This window comes from Chinchilla lanigera, unplaced genomic scaffold (assembly GCF_000276665.1).
Source record: "Chinchilla lanigera isolate Chin_1 unplaced genomic scaffold, ChiLan1.0 scaffold00014, whole genome shotgun sequence".
Taxonomy (NCBI): domain Eukaryota; kingdom Metazoa; phylum Chordata; class Mammalia; order Rodentia; family Chinchillidae; genus Chinchilla; species Chinchilla lanigera.
Genome location: NW_004955415.1, coordinates 32299515 through 32322981, shown reverse-complemented (window position 1 = coordinate 32322981; position 23467 = coordinate 32299515). Strand labels below are relative to the sequence as shown.

The 23467-nt window shown below is 49.9% G+C and overlaps 1 protein-coding gene across 1 annotated transcript in view; it reads left to right on the top strand.

Moving 5' to 3' along the window:
* Positions 1-23467, top strand: part of Cacna1a (calcium channel, voltage-dependent, P/Q type, alpha 1A subunit) — a gene marked incomplete in the record, with an annotated part of 274976 nt that overhangs the window by 134530 nt on the left and 116979 nt on the right. Inside the window, 1 exon segment of the mRNA XM_013512132.1 lies at positions 23227-23318. Within this exon segment, the coding sequence (XP_013367586.1) occupies positions 23227-23318 (92 nt within the window).

Genomic DNA, 23467 nt, shown 5'->3' with positions numbered 1-23467 from the left:
TAGAACTAGAAAAGTGACCTTCAAACCCTTTTAGCCTAGTGGAACCCTTTCTATCAAACAAACCTTATTCTTCAGCATTTATTTTAGACTTTAGGCTTCCCAAAAGGTTTGCAAAAGTAGGGTGGAGAGTTTCCACGCACCTTCAGTGTCCCCGGTGGTTAACGTCTTGTGACAGGAAAACTGTCGAGCCTAAGACACTGACACGACTGTGTTGTTGTTACGAACTCTGAATCTGCTTGGTCTCAGCGTGGGGGACAGCAATCAAAACAGAGCTTGGAAGCAGACAGTAACTTTCCAGAGCTGCGAAGCTGGCTGGGTTTGAACAGGTTTGCTGTGGACAGAAGTGAGGAAGGGGTCCACACAGGGTGCGAAGAGGAGCGTGGCTGGACCTGACTGCTCGTGCACCCGAGTCCCCGGAGCCGGAAGTTCAGGGACGAGAATGCGGAGCTGCAGATACAAGTGCAGGCGTCATCAGTCTGTAGATGTTATTTAAAGCCGTGAAACTGGAGAAGGGAATGGATACTTTAAAAAGCTCCCAGGGCTAAGCCTAGGGCTGGTTCTCCACCATTAAAGAGACTGGGGAAAGAAAACTAGGATGCAGAGGGTCCTGGGGCTCCTGCAGGGAACGTGCTCAGAAGGCAGAAGTACCAGGTGGGGAGCTTTCGTGTCCACTGGCTCAGTCAGGGGGCTGGCGGCTGGGTTCAGCAGCGTGGAGGGGAGTCCGGTCAGAGCAGCTTAGATGAAGAGGTGGAAAGACTCCCCACAGCTCTTTCAAAAGTCCTGCTGAGGGGGATAGAGGGAGAAAGATTGGGTGTTAGTGAACTGGTGAGTGGAATTCTGAAGTTTGTTTTGCTTTTTATTTATTTATTTAATTTTTGTACTAAGAATTGAACTCAGGACCTCGTGCTTGCCAGGCAGGCACTTGTGCCACTGAGCTACATCCCCAGCTGTTTTTCTTTTTAAAGGTGAGTTTGCTAATGGCAGATTTCATCCTCATAGGAATAACCCATTGCCAGTCCCCAAGAAAGAGGAGAGGGTGACCAGGAAGGACATCTCAGTAGACAAGAGAGAATGCCATTTTGTGTACAAATGTTCCTTAGTCTGTTTTCTGTTGTAGCAAAATACCTGAGGCCACATGCTTTGTAAAGAATGGAGGTTTACTGAGACTATGATTTTGGAGATTAGGGAATTCAAGATGGTGCTAGCATGGGTGAGGCTTCCCTGCTGTATCACAGTGCAGCAGAGGACAGTCATGATGAGTGCCAGCTTCAGTCTCTCTCCCTCTTCTCATAAAGCCACTAATGTCACCGTGGGGGTCCAGCCCGTGGCCTCATCTACTCCTGAGACCCAGCCTCCAAATACCATCAGTGACGGGTTTGGGGAGTAAGTGTCTAACACGTGAGCCTCTGGGACCGTAACAGGTAGGTTTTATCTTAGTAGGGACACAAGCACGTCACAGACAGACACAAGAGAGGCAGTACTCCACGGGCATACATGGCGGGGCAGGGAGCGGACACAGCACCAACATACGTTCTGTTCCAGTCCTTCTGCATTCTCAAGGGGTTTTAAGTTCAGACTCAAGAACAGCAAACTGTAATTTATTCAGTAATTACCTGCAGGGTTTTACTCTGGCTCAGGCACTGTGCTAGTTGCTGGGGATTTAGACACCAACGGGGACAGGGACAAATGCCTGCTCTGTTTTTGAGTCCATTAGAAGACAACAAACATGCGTGTACACACACACACACACACACACACACACACACACACTTGTTGAAGGACCAGCTACCTCCGGTATTAATCAAAAGCAAGTGTGAGGCCATGCATGGTGGCAAATACCTCTTATCCCAGCACTCTGGGAGGCTGAGCCAGGAGGATTTCAAGTTCACACCCAGCTTGGGCAACTTGATGACTGAGGGAGATGCTGTCTTGAAATAAAATAAAAACGGGTGGGGATGGAGCTCAGTGTGAAGGCCCTAGGTTCAATCCCCAGAACTAAATAAAAAAAAAAAAAATCAAGAATGATGTCTGCTGCTTGGCCATGTTCCCTCAACCATCTCATTTTCTTCTTGCTGAATTTTAAGTCATTAGAGTCCAGCTCACCCAAGAACTCTCTTCACCCCCATTTCTCACCATGATCCCGTCCCTAACCCACGACCAACACTCCGTCATTCAGAAAAGCAAAGTTCCAGAGGAGTCAAGATTCTATCAATGGACCCAGTCTCCATGGCAACAGCCATGAATGAGCCAAGCAAGGTAACCCTGGAGATGGCGTGAATGAGAGGTGGCCCGTTGCCACGGAGATGTGCTGAATGGAAAAGCCCCAACTAGCAGGGACACGTCACAGAGATGGTACAGTCAGCATCAAGTCAGAATATCTATTTTCAACCCAGTGTTACAAAAATACATTTTCATAAAGCTCACAATCCATCTCCATCCTCCTCCCCCCTACCACCCTATTCCTGACCCATCTTCCTACAACTCAACCTTGGCTGCCTGGGCATCCTTTGGATGCCTCAAGGACACCTTGAGGGCTCATCTTCTATCCATGCCTCCCTCCCTGAGCTCAGGTGATACTTGTTGGACAAACATCTTCTCTTTCTCAGCAGTACCCTCAAAAGCCATGAGCTGGTGGGAACAGTATTAACTTGTTTAGGGTGGCACAGTTCCATCTGTACCTGCTCCAGGCACCTCTTGGGTAGACCAGTTCTCCACCAAGAAATGACGTCACACCCCCATATGGTGGTCTCATCCTGTCACCCTGGTGATGTTGGACTTTTAGATTAGGACCTTGTGGGAGGAAGTCAGGAAAGCCCAGAGAGCTTAGCGCCTTTGAAAGTATCTTTGAAGAACTTTGAATCTCTGAAATTTACCAGAGTTCCTGATCCTGCTCAACATTTCTACATTTCTTTGTTCATTCACTGGTTCTTTTGCTTGTCCAACTATGTTTATTAAGCACTGTTCATAGCAAAGGGCTAGAAATAACTGCAGTGGCCACCATCGCACTGTTAAGTAAACTGTGGTGTGTTGTTCCTTTGGATGCTTGAGGGTGTTAGAAAAGGAGGGGCCAGGTGCAGTGGGACATATGTGCAATCCCACCTAGCTGGGAGACTGAGGCAGGAGGATTGTGCATTCGAGGCTAGCCTGGGAAATTCAGTAATTTAGCAAGACTCTCTTAAAGTACAAAATAAAAAGAGCTAAGAATGAGCCCCACAAGAGAGCAGCCCTAGGTTTAATCCCCAGGACTGGAAAAATAGATAAATTGTCAGGTGCAAAAAAGCAAGTGTTAGAGTAGGGCTACTGGCTGCCTCACAAGCAGTTGACCTTTCTAGAAAGGTCTGTAAACCCTATCTTTGTATTTGCCTCCACCAAGACCTGGAATTAGTGTAGAGAGCAAACACAGTCTGCAAGGCAAGCACTTCAGGTCTTTCTCTGAATTATGCACCATCCCCGTGTATTCTCTTCCACAAAGCCAGACAAAATGGCCGTTCTGTGCGTATCATGTGCCCGGCACCCCTGGATTCTGAATATGGCAAGAAACATATTTTCCTGGTGAAGAATTTGAGACACAGCCAAGTTAGAGGACACCTGGAATTCCACACTAGGCCATCTGGATCCAGGATTTACGTGAGACACCGTGATGGCAGCTGTGTGTGCACGCACAAGCACATGCCTGTATGTGTGTGTTCGCGTGTGCATGGCAGTGTGCACTGTGTCTGTATGTGCATGTGTTCGTGTATTGGGAGAGGAAAGCAGCAAAAGAATCTCCCCAAAGTCAGCAGAGACTGGGGTATAGCGTAGACTCTGTCCTGAAGGAACACGGGAGCCATGGGCAGTTCTATCCAGAGGTTGGTTGTGATCAGCTTTTTACTTAGCAGGATTCCTCTGGCTGAGGGATGGGGCTTGGGCTCAGGTGTAGATGAAGGGCTGTCCTGCCCACCCACCTACTGTCCTGCCCAGCATCGAGGGGCTGACTGAGTGCAGAGAGTGCTCACCAAGCTGGGTGTCCCTACGCCAGGGTCACCAGCCTCTTGCCCCATGTCCCACTCTCACTGTGAATTGTAACTGTCCCCTTCCGCCCTCATCGAGCTGGCTTGTGGGAGGAAGGAGAGTCTGTGTGCGCATCTCTGGGGACCCGTGGGTGCTGGTGTGGATGGAGAGGCTGGGAGGTTGGGTGGATGGATCCTGACTGTAGCTCCTCCCAACTGGGCTAGCAGTTGCTGTGCCTCGTTTTTCTCATTTGCAATGGGGTCAGCATAACCGCCTCCAGTGACTGTGCAGTGAAATACACCAGGTATCATTCTAATGTGAGGTGCTGTGTTAACCAACCCTCTGCGTGCAAACCGGCTCCCATTCCTGCACGCTGTGTGATGTGGGGCCAGTTCCTCAACCTCTCTGGGCCTCCTTTGTTTCATCTGTTCCATGGGGATCACAGTATTCCAACTTCATAGCATTATGGAGAGAATCAATAGAAATAATCCTCATAAAGATCTAGGAGCATAGTCTGGTGCCTTGTAAATGTTCAATCAATATTAGAGATGGTTGATAACAATACATGTTATGGTTTAGATCTAGAAGGCCCCCCCCCCGAGTCTCATGTGTGTGGAAAGTGACTGGATCATGGAGTACTATAGTCATCAGGTGATTCATGCATAGATGAGTTCAAGGCTGACGAAGGTCTTAGGAGGTAGAGCTGGTCAGAGTTGCTCACTGTGGTGTGACCTCGAAGGATACATTCCTGTCCCCAGCTTCTTCTCTGTCTCTGTCTCTGTAAGCAGCTGTCCTCTGCCAGGCCCTTCCACCATGGCGTTCCTCCCATGGAGCCAGCTGACCATGGACTGGACCCCCTGAGTGATAAGCCAAATTAAACCTCTCCTCCTTTAAGTTGTGGATGTCAAGTATTTTCTCCCCTTGACAGGAAAGCTGACGAATGCAGCACCTGGCTAAAGCTCACCTCATCTCCATCACCATTATTAAGGGACTCACCAAGTCTTTAACACATGGGCCTTGCAGAAGACACTTAAGATCCGCACTGTAGCTCCATACTATACTTTTTCATTATTATTTTAGAGCATTCTCCTTCTATTTATTAGAAACACATTTTCTGTGCAACAGTAGGCTTGCTAAACCAGCAGAGACTTCATACAGCTGTGTTTACACATCTGTGGTGGCAGCTAGAGGCCACGTCAAGTGGTTGACCCACAACATCTAGGTTTCAGCATGTCATCTCCAGGATGTCCCACAATGATGAAATTGCAGCACAACACTTTGCTCAGAACATATCCCCTCTAAATGATGTGCTGGGAGCCAGGTGCCATACTACACTGTTGTCATCCCAGCTACCCAGCAGGCTGAGGCAGGAGCATCACAAGTTTGAGGCCAGCTTGGGCAACCTAGTAACTTAGTGAGACCTCATCTCAAAATTTAAAAATGAGTATTTGCTTTGTGTTGGTGACTGTCCTGGATGGTGGAGGGACCTTGTGAACCCTCTGATCCGGCAGGTGGGGACTCTTAACGGTAACTGTGGTATGCTGGAGGGTAGAGAGTATGAGGGGAAAGCAGCAAACTGGGTGAAGGGGCTGGGCATGTAGGGCAGAGGCAGGACAGTAATAAGAGGGGTCGTCCAGGCAGTGACACTTAACCAGACTGCCTAGCTGGTGGCATGCCTTGCTGAGATCTGGCGCCTTGATAGGAGTTTGATGTTACTTGGAGCAAGTTGCACTCACCCCCATTCTGGGCCCAAGATTCCTGAGTTTCCCAAAAGATTTTTGCTAAAGTCCTGGCCTGAGGAATGCATTGCCTTTCCTCTCTGCCAAGGGGTGAGGCGGCTTCCTCCCTACCTGATTTCCTGGGTCACAGAGGAATTATAAAGAAGAGGGTTCCAGAGTCACCCTGAAGCTAAGGAAATATTTGCCGCTCAAGAAAGAAGTAATGATAATAGGCATCATTATGCATGTTATTACATTATGCATCATTACTGTGTGTCGATTAAAACATTTTAAACAAGTGCTGAGGAAAGAAACTGGTTAGTGAATACCAGCTGTGATAACAGGTAAAGCAAAGCTCTGGCTTAAGAATATAAACATGAATAAGAAATCAATAACCTCATTCCTAATACTAGGGATGGAACCTAGGGTACTATACCACAGAACTACATCTCCACCTCTTTTTATTTTTTGTTTTGAGACATGGTGTCTTAGTTACCTTTCTTGTTGCTGAGACAATATACCCAACAGCCAAAATTAAAGGAAGAAAGGTTTATTCCAGCTAACAGTTTGTAGAGATTTTGGTCTCTCTGTGGTTGGCTGGCTCCAAGGCAGGGTGGCGTGACAGAGGAGAAATAATTCATGGCATGGAAGGCAGGAAGGGAGCAAGCAGTGAGCAGCCGTGAAGCAACAACAGCAGCCTGCCTCTTCCTTTTATCCCTTCCAGGCTATCTGTCTTTTGTGTGGGGCCACGACACCCAGGGTGGAGCTTCCCATTACCCACACCTAGAACTGTGCTACACCAAGCAATGACCTAATTTAATAATCACCTGTCCTTAATCCCAGCATCATACCCTTAATCCCAGCCTCACACTGTAGATCCAGCCACCTCTGAAAAGCCCCATCTATGACCACATGAGGCTTTGGAGGGACAACTAGATACAAGCCACAACACTGTGACTCTCTAAGTTTCCCAGGATGCCCTCAAATTTGGTAGTGCTCCTACCTTAGCCTCCCCAGTAACTGGGATTTCTAGCACAGAGCTAGAAATCAGCTTCCTACAGTAGTATTGGTGAGGGTGGGGTGGGGTGAAAGGATGAGTGGCATAAGTGTGGCTCTGCTCTGCATAGTGGCTGAGGAAGCCAGGCTGGTGGAGGCTCTGCATTCCTCAACATGTGGCTCCCATGTGTGCTGTAAGAGCTGCACCCAGCCAGCTTGCAAAGGAAAGGGAGAGTAGAGTGGGAGGGGCTTATGGTTGGGTCAGGAAATGAGGAACGGCACTTCTGTTTACATTCTGTTGGCCAGAATTTAGTCACGTGACCTCAACTTAGTCAACTTGACCTAGCTGCAAGGGAGGCTTGGAAATGTAGTCTCTGACAGTCCCTTCCTTCCCATGAAAAGAGTATATGCATCTTTGGTAGGAAGCTCACTGTGTTTACATCAGGAATTCAACCTGTAGTGCACCCACCCTCCACCAGGCAATGTTCTCTGTGTGGTTAGCTCTCTGGATCCATGGGTACTGCACCTAAAAATTCAACCAACCATGGAATGAACATATACAGGAAAACAAAACTGTACCTGTAGTGAATATGGACATACTTTTTTCCTTGTGCTTATTCCCTAAACAATAGAATGCAACAACTATTTCTACAGCATGTACACATATCAGGTATTATAAGTCATCTAGGGGTGTTTTAAAGTCTGCAAGAGGATGTGCCGTAGATTACATGCAAATACTGTCATTTCCTGTGGAGATTTGAGCAGGGTCAGATTTGGTATCTGTATTGGGGTTGGGGGGACTGTTCTTGGAACCAGTCCTTGCCTTGCAAATCTAATTAACCCACCTAATGCAGCAGCCTTACTTGGCGGGCACCGGTATTGGCCACATTTACAGGTGAAATAATGGGAGGCCAGAGCAAAGCCTGCTGTTCATGGCCACACAGCTAAGAAGCAGCAGAGTTGGAATTCAAATCCAGGAGATCAGGCTAAAGAGCCCCAGGCTTCGTATAAATTCATTGTAGTGAGCTGGAGGTCAGAAGCCCCAAAAGTTGACATAATCTGCTTTATAGTCATTAGGGACTTAACCTCTTGGAAAAGCTGCCCCTCCTCAGGGGTGCTGGAGGCCCTGTGGATCTTATCTGGGTTCTAGGTCAGAGCTCCTCGGGGGCAGACTGTCGGCATTTGGGGCCGGGCTTTGTCTGTGGCGGCAGCAGTGGAAGATGTCGAGCAGCAGCCCTGGCTCCATCCCTCGCGGGCACCCGTAGTCCTGTCAGCAGCGTTCCATGCGTCTCCCAATGGCAGGAGAAATGGCTTTTGATTTAAACCTACTGATTATTCAATATTCTCCTGCACTAATGTTCAAGTTCAACTCAAACTGACTTCAAAGTTAACCTTTCAAGAAACGCAGAATTTCCTCATCGGTGAGCAAGATGGTGGTAGGGACTGAAATCACACCCTAAGACAATGACAACAGGGCCCAGGGGTCCAACAGTGAGTGCTAGACAGGGTTCATTGAGCTACAAATGGACAAGGACAGGGACATTCCAGAATCTTCACAAAAAAATGGTTTGGAAGCCAGGCAAAATGGCAAACAGGTGTAATCCCAACCACTCAGGAGACTGAGGCAGGAAGATTACATGTTTGAACCCAGCTTGGGCGACTTAGCAAGACCCTGTCTCAAAATAAAACATAAGAAGGGCTGGGATGGACAAGAGCTCTTGCCTAGCACATGTGAGGCGGTGGGTTCCATCCCCTAGTCTGTGGTGGGGGGGATAGGATGCACCTTGAAACTATAATGCTAAGTGAAATAAATCAGACACAGAAGGTTAAATATCACATAGTTTCTCTTACATGAGAAACCCAAAGTACAAATAAAAAGCAAACTTAAAGATCGATGGTGGGAAACAGGGAGATAGGCCCTGTGGAGATGAAGGGGATCCGGGGATAGGAGGAGCCGGGAGGGGGAGGGGCAGGAAGAAGGATCGAGATGCGATAGGAGCCCACAGGGAATGCACTGACCTTGTATTGTAAACATATGCTAATAAGAAAGGAAAGGACAGAGAAAAAAGATCGTTTGAAATGCAAAGCCAAGACAAGAGTCATGGGCCAAAGCCCCTGGGAATTTGGAAATTAATACAATCCTTTTGAAAATTCACACAATAGAAGTCCAATTTGAAGTGGACAATGTTTGGTGTCATCAGTGGGTTTTGTGGGAAAGCTGCACACGTGTGTGCACAGATGCAACACACACAGACACACATGCACACACGCGCACACACACACGCACGTGCGCACACACGCGCACATGCCTGTGCAAATCTGCCTGCCACCTCTATGATCCTCCAGGACTCAGTGACAGCTGCCTCTCCAAGCAGTGTGGTCCGCTTCTCTGAGGTCATCCTAGGGGCAAAGTGAGAATTCTTGAATTTGTGTGTGAGTTTGTGTGCGTGTGTGTGGTGTTGGGGATGGAACCCGGGTCCTCACACGTGCTGGGCCAGTGAACTACATTCTAGACTTAGATTTTTTTTTCTAGCAAATGTTATCATTGCTGGTGGGTGCTTGCTTATTTTCTTTGCAACTTTGTGAGTAAGCTTTCCACTCTCCTTACTTTATATTTTATTTTATGTTTTCAGACAGTCTCACTGTGTAGCCCAGGCTGGTCTCAAACTCATGGTGACCCTCCTGCCTCATCCTCCTAAGAACTAGGATTATAGGCGTGTACCACCATGCTCGTCTAACTCTCCCTATTTTAGCGAAAACAGAGACACAAAAAGATTGGCTAGCTCTTCCAAAGTGGCAGAGTCAGGATGCAGACCCTGCCTGGCTCAGTAAGCTTCACGATTGTCCTGATATTTGAGGCCCCCTGCTCTGGAATCTTCTATTTCTCCCCATCCTCCACTCCCAGTGACCAGAGGCAACATGGCACCTCACTCTTCCGTGATCTTAGAAAACATGGCTATGGTATGTGGATTCTCAAAGGAAGAGCTTCAGTTTTGTAGGGGGAAAGAAAGCAGAAAGAGATGGGTGGAGATTTGAGGTTGTTAGCATGGTAGGGAGCCAGCTGTTACTTAGAATAAGCAAGAAAGAAGGATTTGGGAATTTGGATGCACCTGTGGTTGCCTGTGTGTGCAGAAATGTAAACTGTGCTCATTAGAGGGTTGGACTGATGGACCTTGGGACTGTTTTTTGCAGGACAGGGAATAAAGTGGCTCAAGTTCCCGTTGCTTCTGCCACCCCAAGCTGCGCCTCTCTCCCTCTCTCCCCCATCTCATTTTAGGATCTGGACTTCTGCTGATTCATCTCTCTGAGCAACGCAGGAGGGAGGAAGTCAAAATTGCTCATTGACCGTTTTCTTTCTTTAGTGACTCAGCTGTGATTCACATTTTAATTAATGGAGGGGAAGCCTGATGGGTCCTACGGCATCCATCCAACCACGCAGAACTCCAGACTGGTTATAAAATAATACCTGAAAAAACTGGGTGCCCTGAATTAAACTGTGCCTTGTCCCCTCTGTGAGGGCTGAGGCTGCCACCAAGCCCTCCAAATTCTGGGTCCCCAGAGGACTCTCTGAACCAGATCAAGCCAGTCTGAGTCCTGAGCAGCATTTTTGCAGAGTTAGTCTGAGGTCAGAACAAGAAATAGAGGCCTGAGCCCCCCTGGGACCGCAGAAGGATCATGGGAATGCAGTATCGCTTCCTGAGCTGGTCTTTGGCTGTGATCCCAGATTCAAACCTGGCCTCCTTCCCGTGGGGCCTGAAATTTGTCAGAGCCCAATCCAGGGCAGCTTCTATGCATTCTGTTTGCCCAGGGAATGAGAAGAGCGCGGCTCATAATGACCCGGCCACTTCCTGAGCGCTTACTACGCGTCAGGCCGCGCATGCTCAGCACTTTCCGTGAATGATCGAGTTGAGTCCTCTCCCGTCCCCTTGAAGAGAGACTTTTTATATCATCCTCCCCGCTATCAGTGAGGAAACTGAGGCTTGGCAGTTTGCCCTGTGTAGACAACCAGAAAGCCATCAGGCAGGATGGAAACCCAACCCCTGCTCACCCAGAAGCCAGAGCTTGCATCTACTACATTTCCCTGCCTTTCATTCAGCTGAAAAGAAAAACTGAAACTGACAGCTCACTGAACAAATTCTTGATGAGCTTGCTGTGTCCTGGGCTCCGTTCTAGCCACTGGAGTCCATCAGTAAATCAGGGGTGAATTAGTGGCCCCGGGGGGCTGACATTTCAGCCACTAGAGTGTATTTGTTATTGTTAGTTGTTGTGTATTAAATAAGCTATGCTCGTTTTTAAGTGTATTAGATATGCTTGCTGCTACAACAAAGAACCCTCAACATGAATAATGGTGTGTATACACTGGAAATTTAATGTGTGTGTGTGATTTTGGGGATGGAACCCAGGGCCTCGTGCAATCTAGGCAGGTGCTATACCACTGAGCTACATGCCAACCCTAGTTTATTTTGCACATAAAAGATACAAAAGGGGTATTTTTTTAACTGAAACATTATAATTCAACATATTTTATGGCTTCATACATGTATATAATGTATGAGAATTTCATACATGTACATAATCTACAATGGTGAAATCCAGATAATCAGCATTTCCATCTGTTTCAATTTTCATTATTTCTTTTGTGTTGGGAAGTTCACAACTCCTAGTTCCTAATGAAATACATGTTGCTGTACAAACTGTGGTCGCAGGGGCTGGGGATTTAGCTCAGCAGCAAAGCACCTGCCTGGCAAGTGCAAAGTCATGAGTTCAATTCCCGGTACCGGAAGAAAAACGAAAAACAAACAAACAAACAAAAAAACCAAACCAAACTGTGGTCGCCTCTTGTGCCATAGAGCACTAGGACTTACTCCCCCTGCCTAACTGGACCTCGGTCCCCATTGTGCAGCCACCCTCTATCCCTTTTCCCTGTCCCTCCCACTACTGGAGGATATTACTCACCACTGTTCTACTCGCTGTTTCTGTGAAATCATCATTTTTAGCTCCCGGGGAGCATCAGCGGACCAACTGCGTGCCCTCAATTGTGTAATGCACTCTATAACTACAGGGCTACACAGCACATGACAGGGAGTAGTCCACTTTCTGTTGCTATAGTGAAATACCTGAGATGGGTTATTTTATAAGGAAAAGAGGTTTACTTAGCTCAAAGTTTGGGAATTTCAATTGATGGGACCAGCATCACTTAGTCTCTGGTGAGGGTCCCCGTGGCTGTGTCACACGGCAGGTGGCATCATGGTGAGAGCATTTATGAGGAGTGGTCACATGGGGAGACGGGAAGCCAGAGAGTGGGAAGGGATTCCTTCTGTTCTCTTACACCAACCATCACAAGAGCTCACCAGGGTCCCACGAGAAGCTCTTTAATCCCTTCTGGTGGTGAGGCCCCAGCTGACCTCAGGACCCACCACCAGACCCCTCCTCTTAAAAGTGACACTGCTCCCCAATATCCCCACCCCGGGGATCAACCTTCCAGCACAGGAGCCTTTGGGAGGTGGACCATATCAAAACCATGGGAGGCATGCACAGAGTTTTAAAGAATGAGACTGTGAGCTGTTGTCCCATGTTGGGAAATGGTCATTGAGGCCAAAATGGTGTGGGAGAACCCATAGGTCAAACTGCTTCCTCCCATGCACCGCGTCCCCTTAGCTTGATCCTCGGTGTCCTTCAGCGTTGCCTTCATCTTTAGCCAGCGCTCTGTTAAATTCACCACACGTCTGCTTCAGCTCTTCACCTGGTTCCTTGGGACCTTGCCAACTTTTTCTTAAGAAATCAGAGAGCGTGTTTATGGACCATCTCCCTTTAAATTTCCTCAGGACCTAAATTATCTCCTTTTTTTAATCCTCTGTCTCACAAATCTATGTCCCTTCACTTTTCCAAGCCTGGAAAGCACTGCAGCATACAGTTGGCCCTCTGCATCCTCTGGGTCAGCATCCTGGATTCAACCATCCACGGCTGGAAAATAAAGTCTGTAAGTCAGGAGGAAATGCATAGATTCTATGGAAACATCACGCCGTCTCTATCAGGGTCCTGAGCATCGGGGAGTTTGGTGTCTGAGGGATGTCCTGGCACCAACCCCCTTTGGATATTGAGGCATGATTGTACTTGGCAGGCAATGAGACATTGGATCAAAACCCATCTGCGTGGCACACCAGTTGTGTGGGCCGGGGGAAGGGACCCAACCTCTCTGATCTAGAAAGCCGAGGGAATTGTTGTACCCACCCTGCAGGTCATGAAAGAGACTGAATAAGACAGTGTATGTGGCTTGGCCCACTGCCCACAATCTGTTAAATGTTAGCTGCTTTTTAAGTTTTCTTTGAACTTTATATTGGAATATAGCACGCACATAGAAAAGCGCACATATCTCACAGGTACACCTTGAGTAGTTTTCAAAAGCTGAATGTACCTGTGTAACCAGGGCCTAGAGCAAGAAATAAAACATCCTTGGCTTCCGGAAATCCCCTCGTGCCCTTGCTTTCACAGTGATACCATCCTGCCATTGGACAGCCATGCGTGAGGTTTGTGTGTTTTTGCATGTGAACCACATGGAGTCAGACAGCTCCCATCCACTGTGGCACGTGTGAGGTCACCTGTGTCACTGTCCTAGTTGTGGAGCACTCATTGTATTGCTGTGTACCACACGGGACGGCATCCACTCACCCACAGTGGACATCCAGGTACTTCCCCAGCTCAGGGCCGTCACAGAGAAAGCTGCTGTGCATGTGTCATACCCTTCTTTGGGCGACCCTGGCCATGCTCCTCCAGGAGACATTCCTAGAAGTCAGATGCACGTGTCCGAAGTGAGGAATCTGTTTAGCTTTGGCAGAAACTGCCTAACACTTTTCTCAAGGGGTTGGACCAGCTTCAACTCCCACCAGCTGAGAGTTAGTCAGCTTTTGTTTTGTTTTGTTGTTCATTTTTGTTTGTATTAATTTATTGTGTTGTTGGGGATGGAACGCAGGACCTTGTGCATGACCTACAAGGGCTGTGCCACTGAGCTACACTCCAGCCCTGTCTTCATATGTAACGGGCCTTGATACGTATACTTCCGGGATGCAGGATGTGGATTCAAGCCACGTGTAAGGTGTGCAGCCTTTCCACCTCCTCACACATTCATCAGGTCTGTGTGGCGGGAACCTCCAAATTCTTTAACCTAAGTGTGTGGGAACTTGGTTGCAAACGCGGTAGCCCAGTCCCTCCAGGGCTGTGCTCCATGCAGAGTTTCACTCGGGTTTTCAGCCTCTCTTAACACTTCAATCTCTCCTCTATTTGGAACACGCCAGTCCCCACCTGCCCCAAATTACACCATGATGTCAAAGAGAGGTTGCTTTTCTGCCTTCCCCTTCAGCCCTGGTCATGGACAGGGTCATACGGTGACGGCCTTGACCTACCAGTCTCTGGCTCCCCTGGCCTCCTGGGTCCCCTTCCTGGGATCCCGGGAGCAATCGCCCTTCGCTGCTTGTTTCCACGTTCACACGCTTCTCCCGCCTTCTGGGACCTGGGCCTCTCTGTTCTTGATCCTTTTTATTTAAGAAAACACTGCACTTTAAGAGGGCTTCAGGAGCCACCGAAAATAGCAGCATGTCCTTTTGTTCAATCCTTTGCTTTAAAAGGCAAATAAAAGGAGGAAGTGCTCTAAGCAGAAGGCTGAGGGGCTTAGGAAGCCCTGGTGGAGGTGGTAATAACCTCGCACAAAGGGAGAACTTGCAGGGGAATCACTGAGCCGGGCTGGGGAGAGGGGCACAGAACTTCACGGGCACAAGGTGGGAAACGCCGAGGTGGGAAATCCTCTATCCTCTGTCCAGGTAAACACAGCGGGGTGGTTTAGGAATCAAACAGCGTGGATCTCTGTCCTGGTTGTGTCTTTGGGAGAGTTATCAGCCTCTCTGGGCCCCAGTTTTTCCATCAGTTAAATGGAGAGAGTAGTGTCTACTTATGATGGTATTACAGGTTGTGAATGACTTAATATTTATAAATCATTTAGGACAGCAGTTGGTATAGGGGACAATGAAACACATAAATGGTGGATAGAGTGGTAGAGAAATGGCTAATATTCCACTGCTGCTTGTTATGTCGTCTTTCGTCCCATGCAGCTATTTTAAATTTAAACGAATTAAAAGTAAATAAAACAGGAACAGTGGCATCAGGCTTATAATTACTTAGTACTCAGGAGACTGAGGCAAAAGAATTGCAAATTTGAGGCCAGCTCGGACAACTGAGATCTGGTCTCCAAAATAAAAAGTGCTGGTAGTATAACACATGCCTAACATGCACACCGTCCCAGGTTCAGTTCCTATACCACAAAAAAGGGGCCAGATGCTTTTCCCAGAAAGTTCTAGGACAGGCATAATTAATCAGTCTGTTGGAATAGAACGCATATCAATCATTGCCTTTAAGGGCAGCAGTAACTGGAAGTAGGGAGGGCTTGCTGATGACAGAAAACAGGATTGTGTTGGCACAGGGGGATTCAGCCTATGAAAATTTAACTCCTGCCCTTTCTTAGTGCATGTTACATTTTAAAATGGAACATTTTTAAGTAGTTCAGCAAAGGGCTGGGAACTTAAGACCGTAATACTAAATTAAGTAAATCAGACACAGAAGGTTAAATATCACGTCGTTCTCTCCTATGAGAACACAACATGTGAATAATTAGGAGAACAAAATAAAAGACTAACTGTAAGAAACAGGGAGGGAGATTTTGGGAAGACAGAAAGGGAATCTGGGGATGAGGAAAACAGGAGGTCACAGAGGGGAAGAAGTAAAATGATGGTGGTGCGATGTGCACATTCATCATCCCCCAAGATGACTGTAAGTTTTACGCATCGCAAACACATACTAATAAGAAAGGTGTTAAGAGCCATTAGAAAAAGAAAGGGCTAGGGGTGTAGCTCAGTGGTAGAGCCCTTGCCTAGCCCACAGGAAGGAGGGTCTGAGTTCAGTCCCCAGTACTGAAAAATAAATGAATAGATACAACTTCAAGCTCAGTGTCTCACTCGTGGTGGCCACACTTCAGGTGCCGTGTAGGTCCACATGGTCAGTGACTCCATGCTGGGTGGTCCAGACAGCAGACAGGGCCTTCGTGTGGAGTGCTACGGGCCCGGACCCAGCCCAGCCAAGGGGATTCCGCACATTCTCAGACCATGGCAACCTCTGTACGGAATCAGCCCCAAAATGTCCCCAGGCACATTAGGAAAGTGAGGAGGAAACAACAGTCAGCCTGTAGTGTGGCACTCAGGTCCTCTGTGATCAGGAAGATGGAAATAAATACAGTGAGTATCTCTAGGTACCTGGGTGTGTGCATGTGTATGTGCGTGTGTGTCTGTGTGTGTGTCTTTGTTTAGTTTGAGTTTAGTGTTTAATGTGTTGTTTTGTTTGTTTCAGTGCTGGGAATGATGTCTTAGTTACTTTTCTTGCTGGGACAAAATGCCCAACACCTGCAGCTTAAAGGAGGGCTTTATTTTAGCTCACATTTGAGGATCAGTCCGTGCGTGGTCAGCAGTGTGGTAGAAGGTGCTGGCAGAGGAAATCTGCTTGGCTCATGGTGGCCGGGAAGTGGGAAGGAGGGAGACCCACCCTTCCGGGTCATGCTGCCAGGGATGCCTCTTCCAACCACACCCCACCTCCTAGCATCACATTTAGATGTGCGCCTCCTGCTCCAGTAACCCACTTATGAGCGCATGAAGCTTTGGGAACACATCCAGATATAAAACAGAACATTCTGCCCCTGAACAATCCAGGGTTCAAGGCAGCTGTGTTGGCGTCTGGCAAAGGCTGCTCTCTGCTTCCAAGATGGCGCCCTGGTTTGTGCGTCCTGGCGTGGCCTTGGTGGAAGGCAAGAGAGCACCCCCTGCTGCGTCGAGCCAGGTTAATCTCATCCAGGAGCGCTCTGCCTTCAGGATTGAGTCACCTCCTGGAGCCCCGCTTCTTCATAGGATTGCATTAGGGTCTGAGTTTCAGCAGGAACCCTGGAGGATACATGTAGTCAAACCGCAGCATCAGGTGATAGTTGTTGAAGGATGGACTAGAAGAGGAATTTTGCAGGCTAGGAGTGGCAAAGATAGACCATGTGGGAAGCGGTTTGTTCCTGGGTTCCCATCTCAGGAATATTTGACCAGAATCTCTAAGAGGGAAAAAGTTTGTCCCACCTGGAGGTAAGTGGCCACAAGCATCCCCATCACCTCCCAGGCTTCCCAACTATGCTGCAATCTCCTCCTCACTCTCCTATCTTGTCTGGCTGGCTGGTACCCTCACTGCTGACAGTGAGCCCTCTCCAACCCCAGGACCTTTGTACATGTTCCCATCTATGTAGCACATGGTAATTGCAAATGTTTATTACCATTACCTGACTCCTAGCCAATGGAGAAAAAAACCCCTGCCCTCTTGCAGTCTCCATACTAGGTCAGCACCATCCCATGGAATTTTCTGTGGCAATGGAAGTATTCCACATATACACTGTCCCTGTCAGGCTATGGAGCACTTGAAATGCAACTGGTACAACTGAATTTTTCATTTGATTTAAATTAAATTAAATGTATATTTAAAAGCTATGTGTGGCCAGCGGTTACCATATTGGGCAGCATGGCTCTGACTTCTCTGCCTTGACATACAAATATAGCTAATGCTCTCCCACCCTGAAAATCTTCCCTTCTCATTCCCAGACTCACATTCTCAGTTCCTCCCCTCTGGTTTTCTGGCAACCACCAGTCACAGCGACCGCCTAGGGACCAGATGGCACACAGAGAGAAAGGGATCCTCTCCATCCCTCGCATCTTCTCCTCTCTGGGCTGCCCGAGAGACCAACGACCTATCTTTTCTTAAAACGCTTTTGAACTTGACCCTCAAGGATGCTATTCTCTGCTAGGTCTCCTCCCACTTCTGGTCTGCACTCTCTCTTGCTTGCTCTCTGTTTTATGCATCTTCTTCTACTTGGCTCTTAAAGAGTTGCTTTTCCCCCATTTGGGGATATCTGGTCTACCACAACCTCATCTGCTCTGATATTCACTCAAAGAATATTTCTTGAGTACCTGGTAGGTTTGAAAGGTGCCATGGGTATAAACACACACACGCATACACACACGCGTGCGCACGCACTTTTCCCTCGTGGGGCTGACATTCTGGAGGGAATGAAAGATGAGCACAACTTCATAAGCACTGTGTTTCCAGAGAGCAGATGGGCAGGGCCTCTTAGCCCAGGGGAGCCTAAAAGCCCTCTCTAAGGAGATGAAATCCAAGCTTTGGCCTGAGGCTGTGAAGAAGCCAGCGAGGCCAAGAAGGAGAGAATTGGATGGATGGGAAGGAACGTTTGCAATAGGGAGGTCAGCACAGCACTTCCGGTGTGGGAGGAGCCGTCCTGTTGGCAAAAGAAAAAGTTGGGGGTTGTGGTGGGGCGGGCTGCTTGGCAGGGCTCAAGTCATGTGAGATCTGTGGTCCTGGTGGCATCTGGATTTTATTCTGAGCGTGAGAGAAGCCAAGTTTCAAGGAGGGAGTGACAGAAGATCAGCGTCTCAGACTGGGCATGTCCACAGCTCAGCTCCTGCTTGTCCTCCGAACCTGCTCTGTCCTGTCTGTCCCCACCTCTGTTGACGGCTACTCCATCTTTAAACCCTGGGGCCACCATCTTGCTCTCCATAGCGCCCCCTACCGTGTGACATCCTACATATTAATTATATCTCCCATTGTCTTGGATTTTTTGTTTTGTTTTGTTTTGCTGTTTTTTTTCAGTACTGGGAGTTGAACCCAGGGCTGTCACACTGAGCTCCATCCTGAGCCCTTTTTATTTTTTTGTTTGTTTGGTTTGTTTGTTTGTTTGTTTGTTCCGATATGGGGAATCGAACTCACGATCTTGCGCTTGCCAGGCAGGCGCTGTGTCGCTGAGCTAAATCCCCAGCCCGCCCTTTTTATTTTTTATTTTGAGACAGGCTGTCCCTAAATCACTAAGTTGCCCAGGCTGGGCTCAAACTTGCTGTCCTCTTGCCTCAGCCTCCCAGAGTGCTGGGATGTTAGGTGTGCGCCATTATCTCCAGCTGCATTTGTTCACATGACGTCCTAAGGCCCAGTGTACACTGGACACCTAATAGTTGCTCACTTAATCTATGCTCAATGAAAAGACTTTGCTCAGCAGCTCCTTTAGCACCAGGCAAACAGGAACCTTTCTCCTCCACCCCATCTGTGCAGTCGCATGAGGAGGCCATGAGCATGTTGCAGCAAAGACCTGGGATTCTGAGGTCCTGTGGTCCCAAGTTCGAGTTCCAACTCAGTGGTACTATATGCATCGGTAACTGCTGCAGGCTTTAGTTGCCTGCTCTGTAAAATGGGACCGGAGCGGCGCAGGTGACGCTGCAGGACGGATGTGGGGCGCCCAGGCAAGCTCCCCGGTGCACAGCAATCGATGCATCTATATATAAACCGGGGCCTCCTTTGTACTCCCACCGCCTCTGTCCTAGTTGCAGTCCTCATTACGCTGGCCTGCTCTCGCGGCTGCCTCGTCACTACCAATCTGTCCTTTCAGCTGTCAGGCTGTCTTCCCAACGCCAACCCTAATCACAGCCCTCCTCTGCTCGAGACCTGACGCGACTCCCGCTGTCCGCAGGACAGCGCACTGCTCCTCCGCTCCGCACCAGTTCCGTCCCACCGCGCAGCACGGCGGGCGGGGCGCTTCCGCCGCTCCTGCTGCGGTGAGAGGTCACAGGCCTTGCATCAGGCCTGGGCAGGTCAAGGCCGAGGTCACATGATGAGAAGACGCACAGTGAGCTCTGAGAGTTTCTGACCGTGCCCCGGATTTGAGCTCCGCAGCGCTGCTGTCCGCGCCTCTGTTCACTTCTTTCTCCTCCTGCCCTCAACACCCTGAGGGCGAAGGACTTGGAGTTGCGGCCTCACCCTTGCCCCGCGTGTGACCTCCCCACACCGAGCCCGCGGCTGCTCCCCTCCTCCGCGGTCTTCCAGCTTCCGGCCCAGCCCGCAGAGGGACTGGACTTTCATGCACAGCAGAGCAGTCCCTTCCCTACTCAGAGCCCCCAGGGCTCCTCCCTTCCCTCATGGGGACCCGAAGCACTCGGCACCCGCTGCGCCATCACCTCCTGCCCTTGTGTCCTGCACCCCTGAACTCTGCTCTCCCCAACTTCATTGTGCTCCTTAAGCTCCCTGGGCATGGTCCAGCCACAGGACCTTTGCCCAGGCCGTCCCCTGCCCAGCTTTCCCCTGCTAGTTTTCTGTGTGGCTCCTCTCTTGCTCTCTTCCAGGCTCCAGCCACACGTTCCCTTTAGCGTTCGCACAGAGAGGCAAATGGGTAAAGTGTCGTGTGGGTCCACGTTGGTGGCCAGCACAGCGGGCTCCCCATTCCATGGGGACAGACCAGCTGAGACCAAGGACATTCACACAAAGCACTGCTTCTGTGCCGAACATGTCTGACTCCTCCCGCGGCGTTCTGCGCTAAGCAGCGCAGTACGGGAGCTCGTCTCGCGGCATTTCCGGCGCACAGGTGTCTCCGGAGCTGGCGCGCACAGGAGACTGCGAGCGCTCTGTGCGTGTGTTATGCCATCTGTGTAAGGGGCTGGAGCACGCGGGGTGGGCACCCCTCGAGGTCCCGGAGCCAGCTCCCCGGGGGAACTAAGGAGACGCTGTACCTTGGGCAGGCTAGGCCCAGTAAGCTGTGCTACTCACATGCATATCACCTCTTTCTTTTACTTTTTTTAATGTAGCTACTTGAAAATTTAAAATCTCATACTCAGCTCTCCCTGGATTCCTACTTGGCTGGGCTGCTCTGACTGCCGGGCGGGGGAGAGCAGGAGCCTTTGTCCATATAAATGTCACCATGTCCCCTGACCCCCCTCGCATGTCTCCAAGGGGCTCCTCCCCTGTCCCTCCTCAGCGCTCGTCCCTCTGACATCTGCCTGCTTACTGGGGTTCCTGTCAGTCTCCCCGATACAGATGGGGATTCCTAGGACTTGTGTCCCAGGACCTGGATGGAGTCTCACACGCTGTTGGTGTCAGTTATGTTTGTGAAGTAAGTAAGTAAAGGGCCAACAGTGTGTAGGGGGTGTCGTGCACACCCTGGCCAACACCCCTTCCTGCCAGGAAAGCTGACTAGAACCCAGGAATAGGACGGCGCTGGACGAGATGGAATTGGAGGAATTGCTAATCAATGTCTGAGAGAGAGACAGCGGTCCAGTGCAAAGCTGGCAGTTCACAACGGATAAGCCGTGGAAGCAGCCAGATGCTCATGAACAGATGCACAGATAATGGAAACACGATAGATACACAGAGTGAGATGCTGACTGCAACGATAGCCTCTGTAGGAAAATGGTGGAGGTAGAGTGAGGTAAGCCAGACTCCGAAGGACAAGTATCGCGTGCTTTCTCTCATAGGGAGAGAGAGAGAGGCAGAGGGAGCAAGAGCAGAAAAATAGCAAGGAGACTGTTAGAGAAACAGGGAAAGAAAGGGGGAAGAGAAGGACCCAGTAAGTTCCGTCATGTACACACATGCGCAGATGAAGCCCCCGGTGCACACAGCTCGTGTACTCAGCAGGAACAGTGCCGGCTGGCCTGGCCCCACTTCCTGTCACCCTCACAGCCCTGCCTGATTCCCTGCATTTGTGCGCAGCTCCCACCTCAGCTCTGTTGCATCCACTGTCCGAGCGTGGAGAGGTTCTTCCTCGCTGATCGGTTCCTCCTCCTCTGAGAGGTCTCAGCTTGAGGTGAGGCCTCCTGGGACCCCAGGCTGTTAGCATGGCCTGTCTTGCACCCCTCAAAGCTGTCTTGTTGTGCGAGGTGGCACACACCTGTGATTGCAGGACTCTGGGAGGCTGAGGCAGGAGGATCACAAGTTGGAGCCCAACCTTCTGGGCAACCTAGCAACTCAGCAAGACCTTGTCCACAAATAAAAAATTAAAAAGAGGAAATGCAGTTATAACTCAGTGCAAAAGCCCAGGGAAGGAACCGGGAGGGTTCTTCCCCCTTGAGAATACATCCCATTTGCAACAGATTCATTTCTCATGTGCATGTTCTTTTAAACATTTCGGCATGAGCAGGACCATCTAATGTGTCTCTGCACCCAGCACACAGGGCTGCTCAGATGAGACGCACCTTTGGTGGCGGGAAAGTGGGTCCCTCCAACCTGCTGTGCCCTTCTCTGCTGCAGGAGTAATCATTCATAGGAGAATTGGGAATGGCCCTCGTTGTAGTCTGGGGTCACCCAGAATACCCCGAAACAGCAGGCGATCCCCAGAGATACTGGCGGGAGAGGGAAGGCGAGGCAGGGGAGTTACAGGCAGGTTACCCCCAGGAGGATGAGCTCAGGCTCCCGGGAGTTTGAGAGCTGTAAAGGGAGGGGCAAGAGGCACCACTCTCAGGCGTCTCGGTCATGGGCTGCTCCTGCTCCCGCTGTCCGCTGGGCCAGCCTCAGAGGGAGGTCTAGCTCCTGGCCACATCGAAAACGCTCAGTGCTGTTCTATGCCCCGAGCCTGCACCGCAGAGCCCTGTGCTTTGCTGCTCGTCTCACTCACCCCAGAATGCTCTGGCGGGAGCCCCTCCCCGTGCTCTCTGCCTCCATTGCTCCCTGTCCACGTCCCAGCTCTGAGACGGACAGGGAGCAGGTGTTGGGGGAGCCCTTGACCCCCAGAAGCTCTTGGACAGACCAGGCCTGATGTTCCTGGGGAGAGAAGGTTACCATAGGAGGCCCTCTCACCTCTTGGCATCATTCTGTCTGTCTGACTGTCTGTTTTAAGACAAGGTCTTGCTATGTAGCTCAGTCTGGCCTTGCACTTGGCTATCCTCCTGCCTCAGCCTCCTCAGTGCTGGGATGACAGGCATGCTCCACAACACCTGGGTGCATTGATTTTTACTCATTACTTTTATGAAAAAGGTTCTTTTTGACCCAAAGCTTGGGGTCTGTAGCCCCCTCCCAGGCCAGCTGGTCCTTGGAGCTGGCTCACACTAGTGGTTTGTTTAATCATTTATCTCAGAGTAGTGGACACACTGCTTGTGTGCCTGGCACAGGATATTCAAAGTGCATCACAAGTAGTGACCCTGATGAGAAGCATTTGAGTTTTAGTGCTGTTGGTGTCATCGTGTGCAAAAGGGGAAACTGAGATATGGAGCTGAGCAGGGCCTTGGCCAGGGTCACCCAGCTGGGAGTGACGGAGCTGGGATTCAAACTCTTAGCACTGACCTGTTTTCCTGCAGGTAGAAAAGAGCCTTACAAGGGTCTGGTCCACCCTGATCGGGACACACATTGGATATCACCCACCCACTCATCCCAGGGACTCTTGCGTTCCTCTCTTTGCGACATTGAAGGGCGTCAATCACCCGTCTGTTTTGAATCTTTGTAAATCATTTTCTATCCCATGCAGCAGGAGCTGCGAAGACCACTTGGCAGGTGACCAAGCAAAAGAGGCCCGGAGCTGCTGAGTCACCTGCCTGTGGTCACCTGGCCAGGAGAGGACACATGGGGCCCTCCCACCTGCCTGCGTGACACTGACGCCCGTCCTCAGTTGCCCGTTCTGCCGCTTCTCTTCCAGCATCTTGGCGACGGTCGGGACGGAGTTTGACCTGCGGACGCTGCGAGCGGTTCGGGTGCTGCGGCCGCTCAAGCTGGTGTCGGGAATCCCAAGTGCGTGAGTTTCCGCCAGCCCTGTACAGGCTGTGCTCGAGGGCCCCTCCGCAGCCCCCAGCCTGTGTCAAGGCCGCTCCTCTTCCGGGACGGCCTCTGAGGTCCCCCAGGAACCTGGCTGCGGAGCTAGGTGAGCTCCTGAAAGCCAC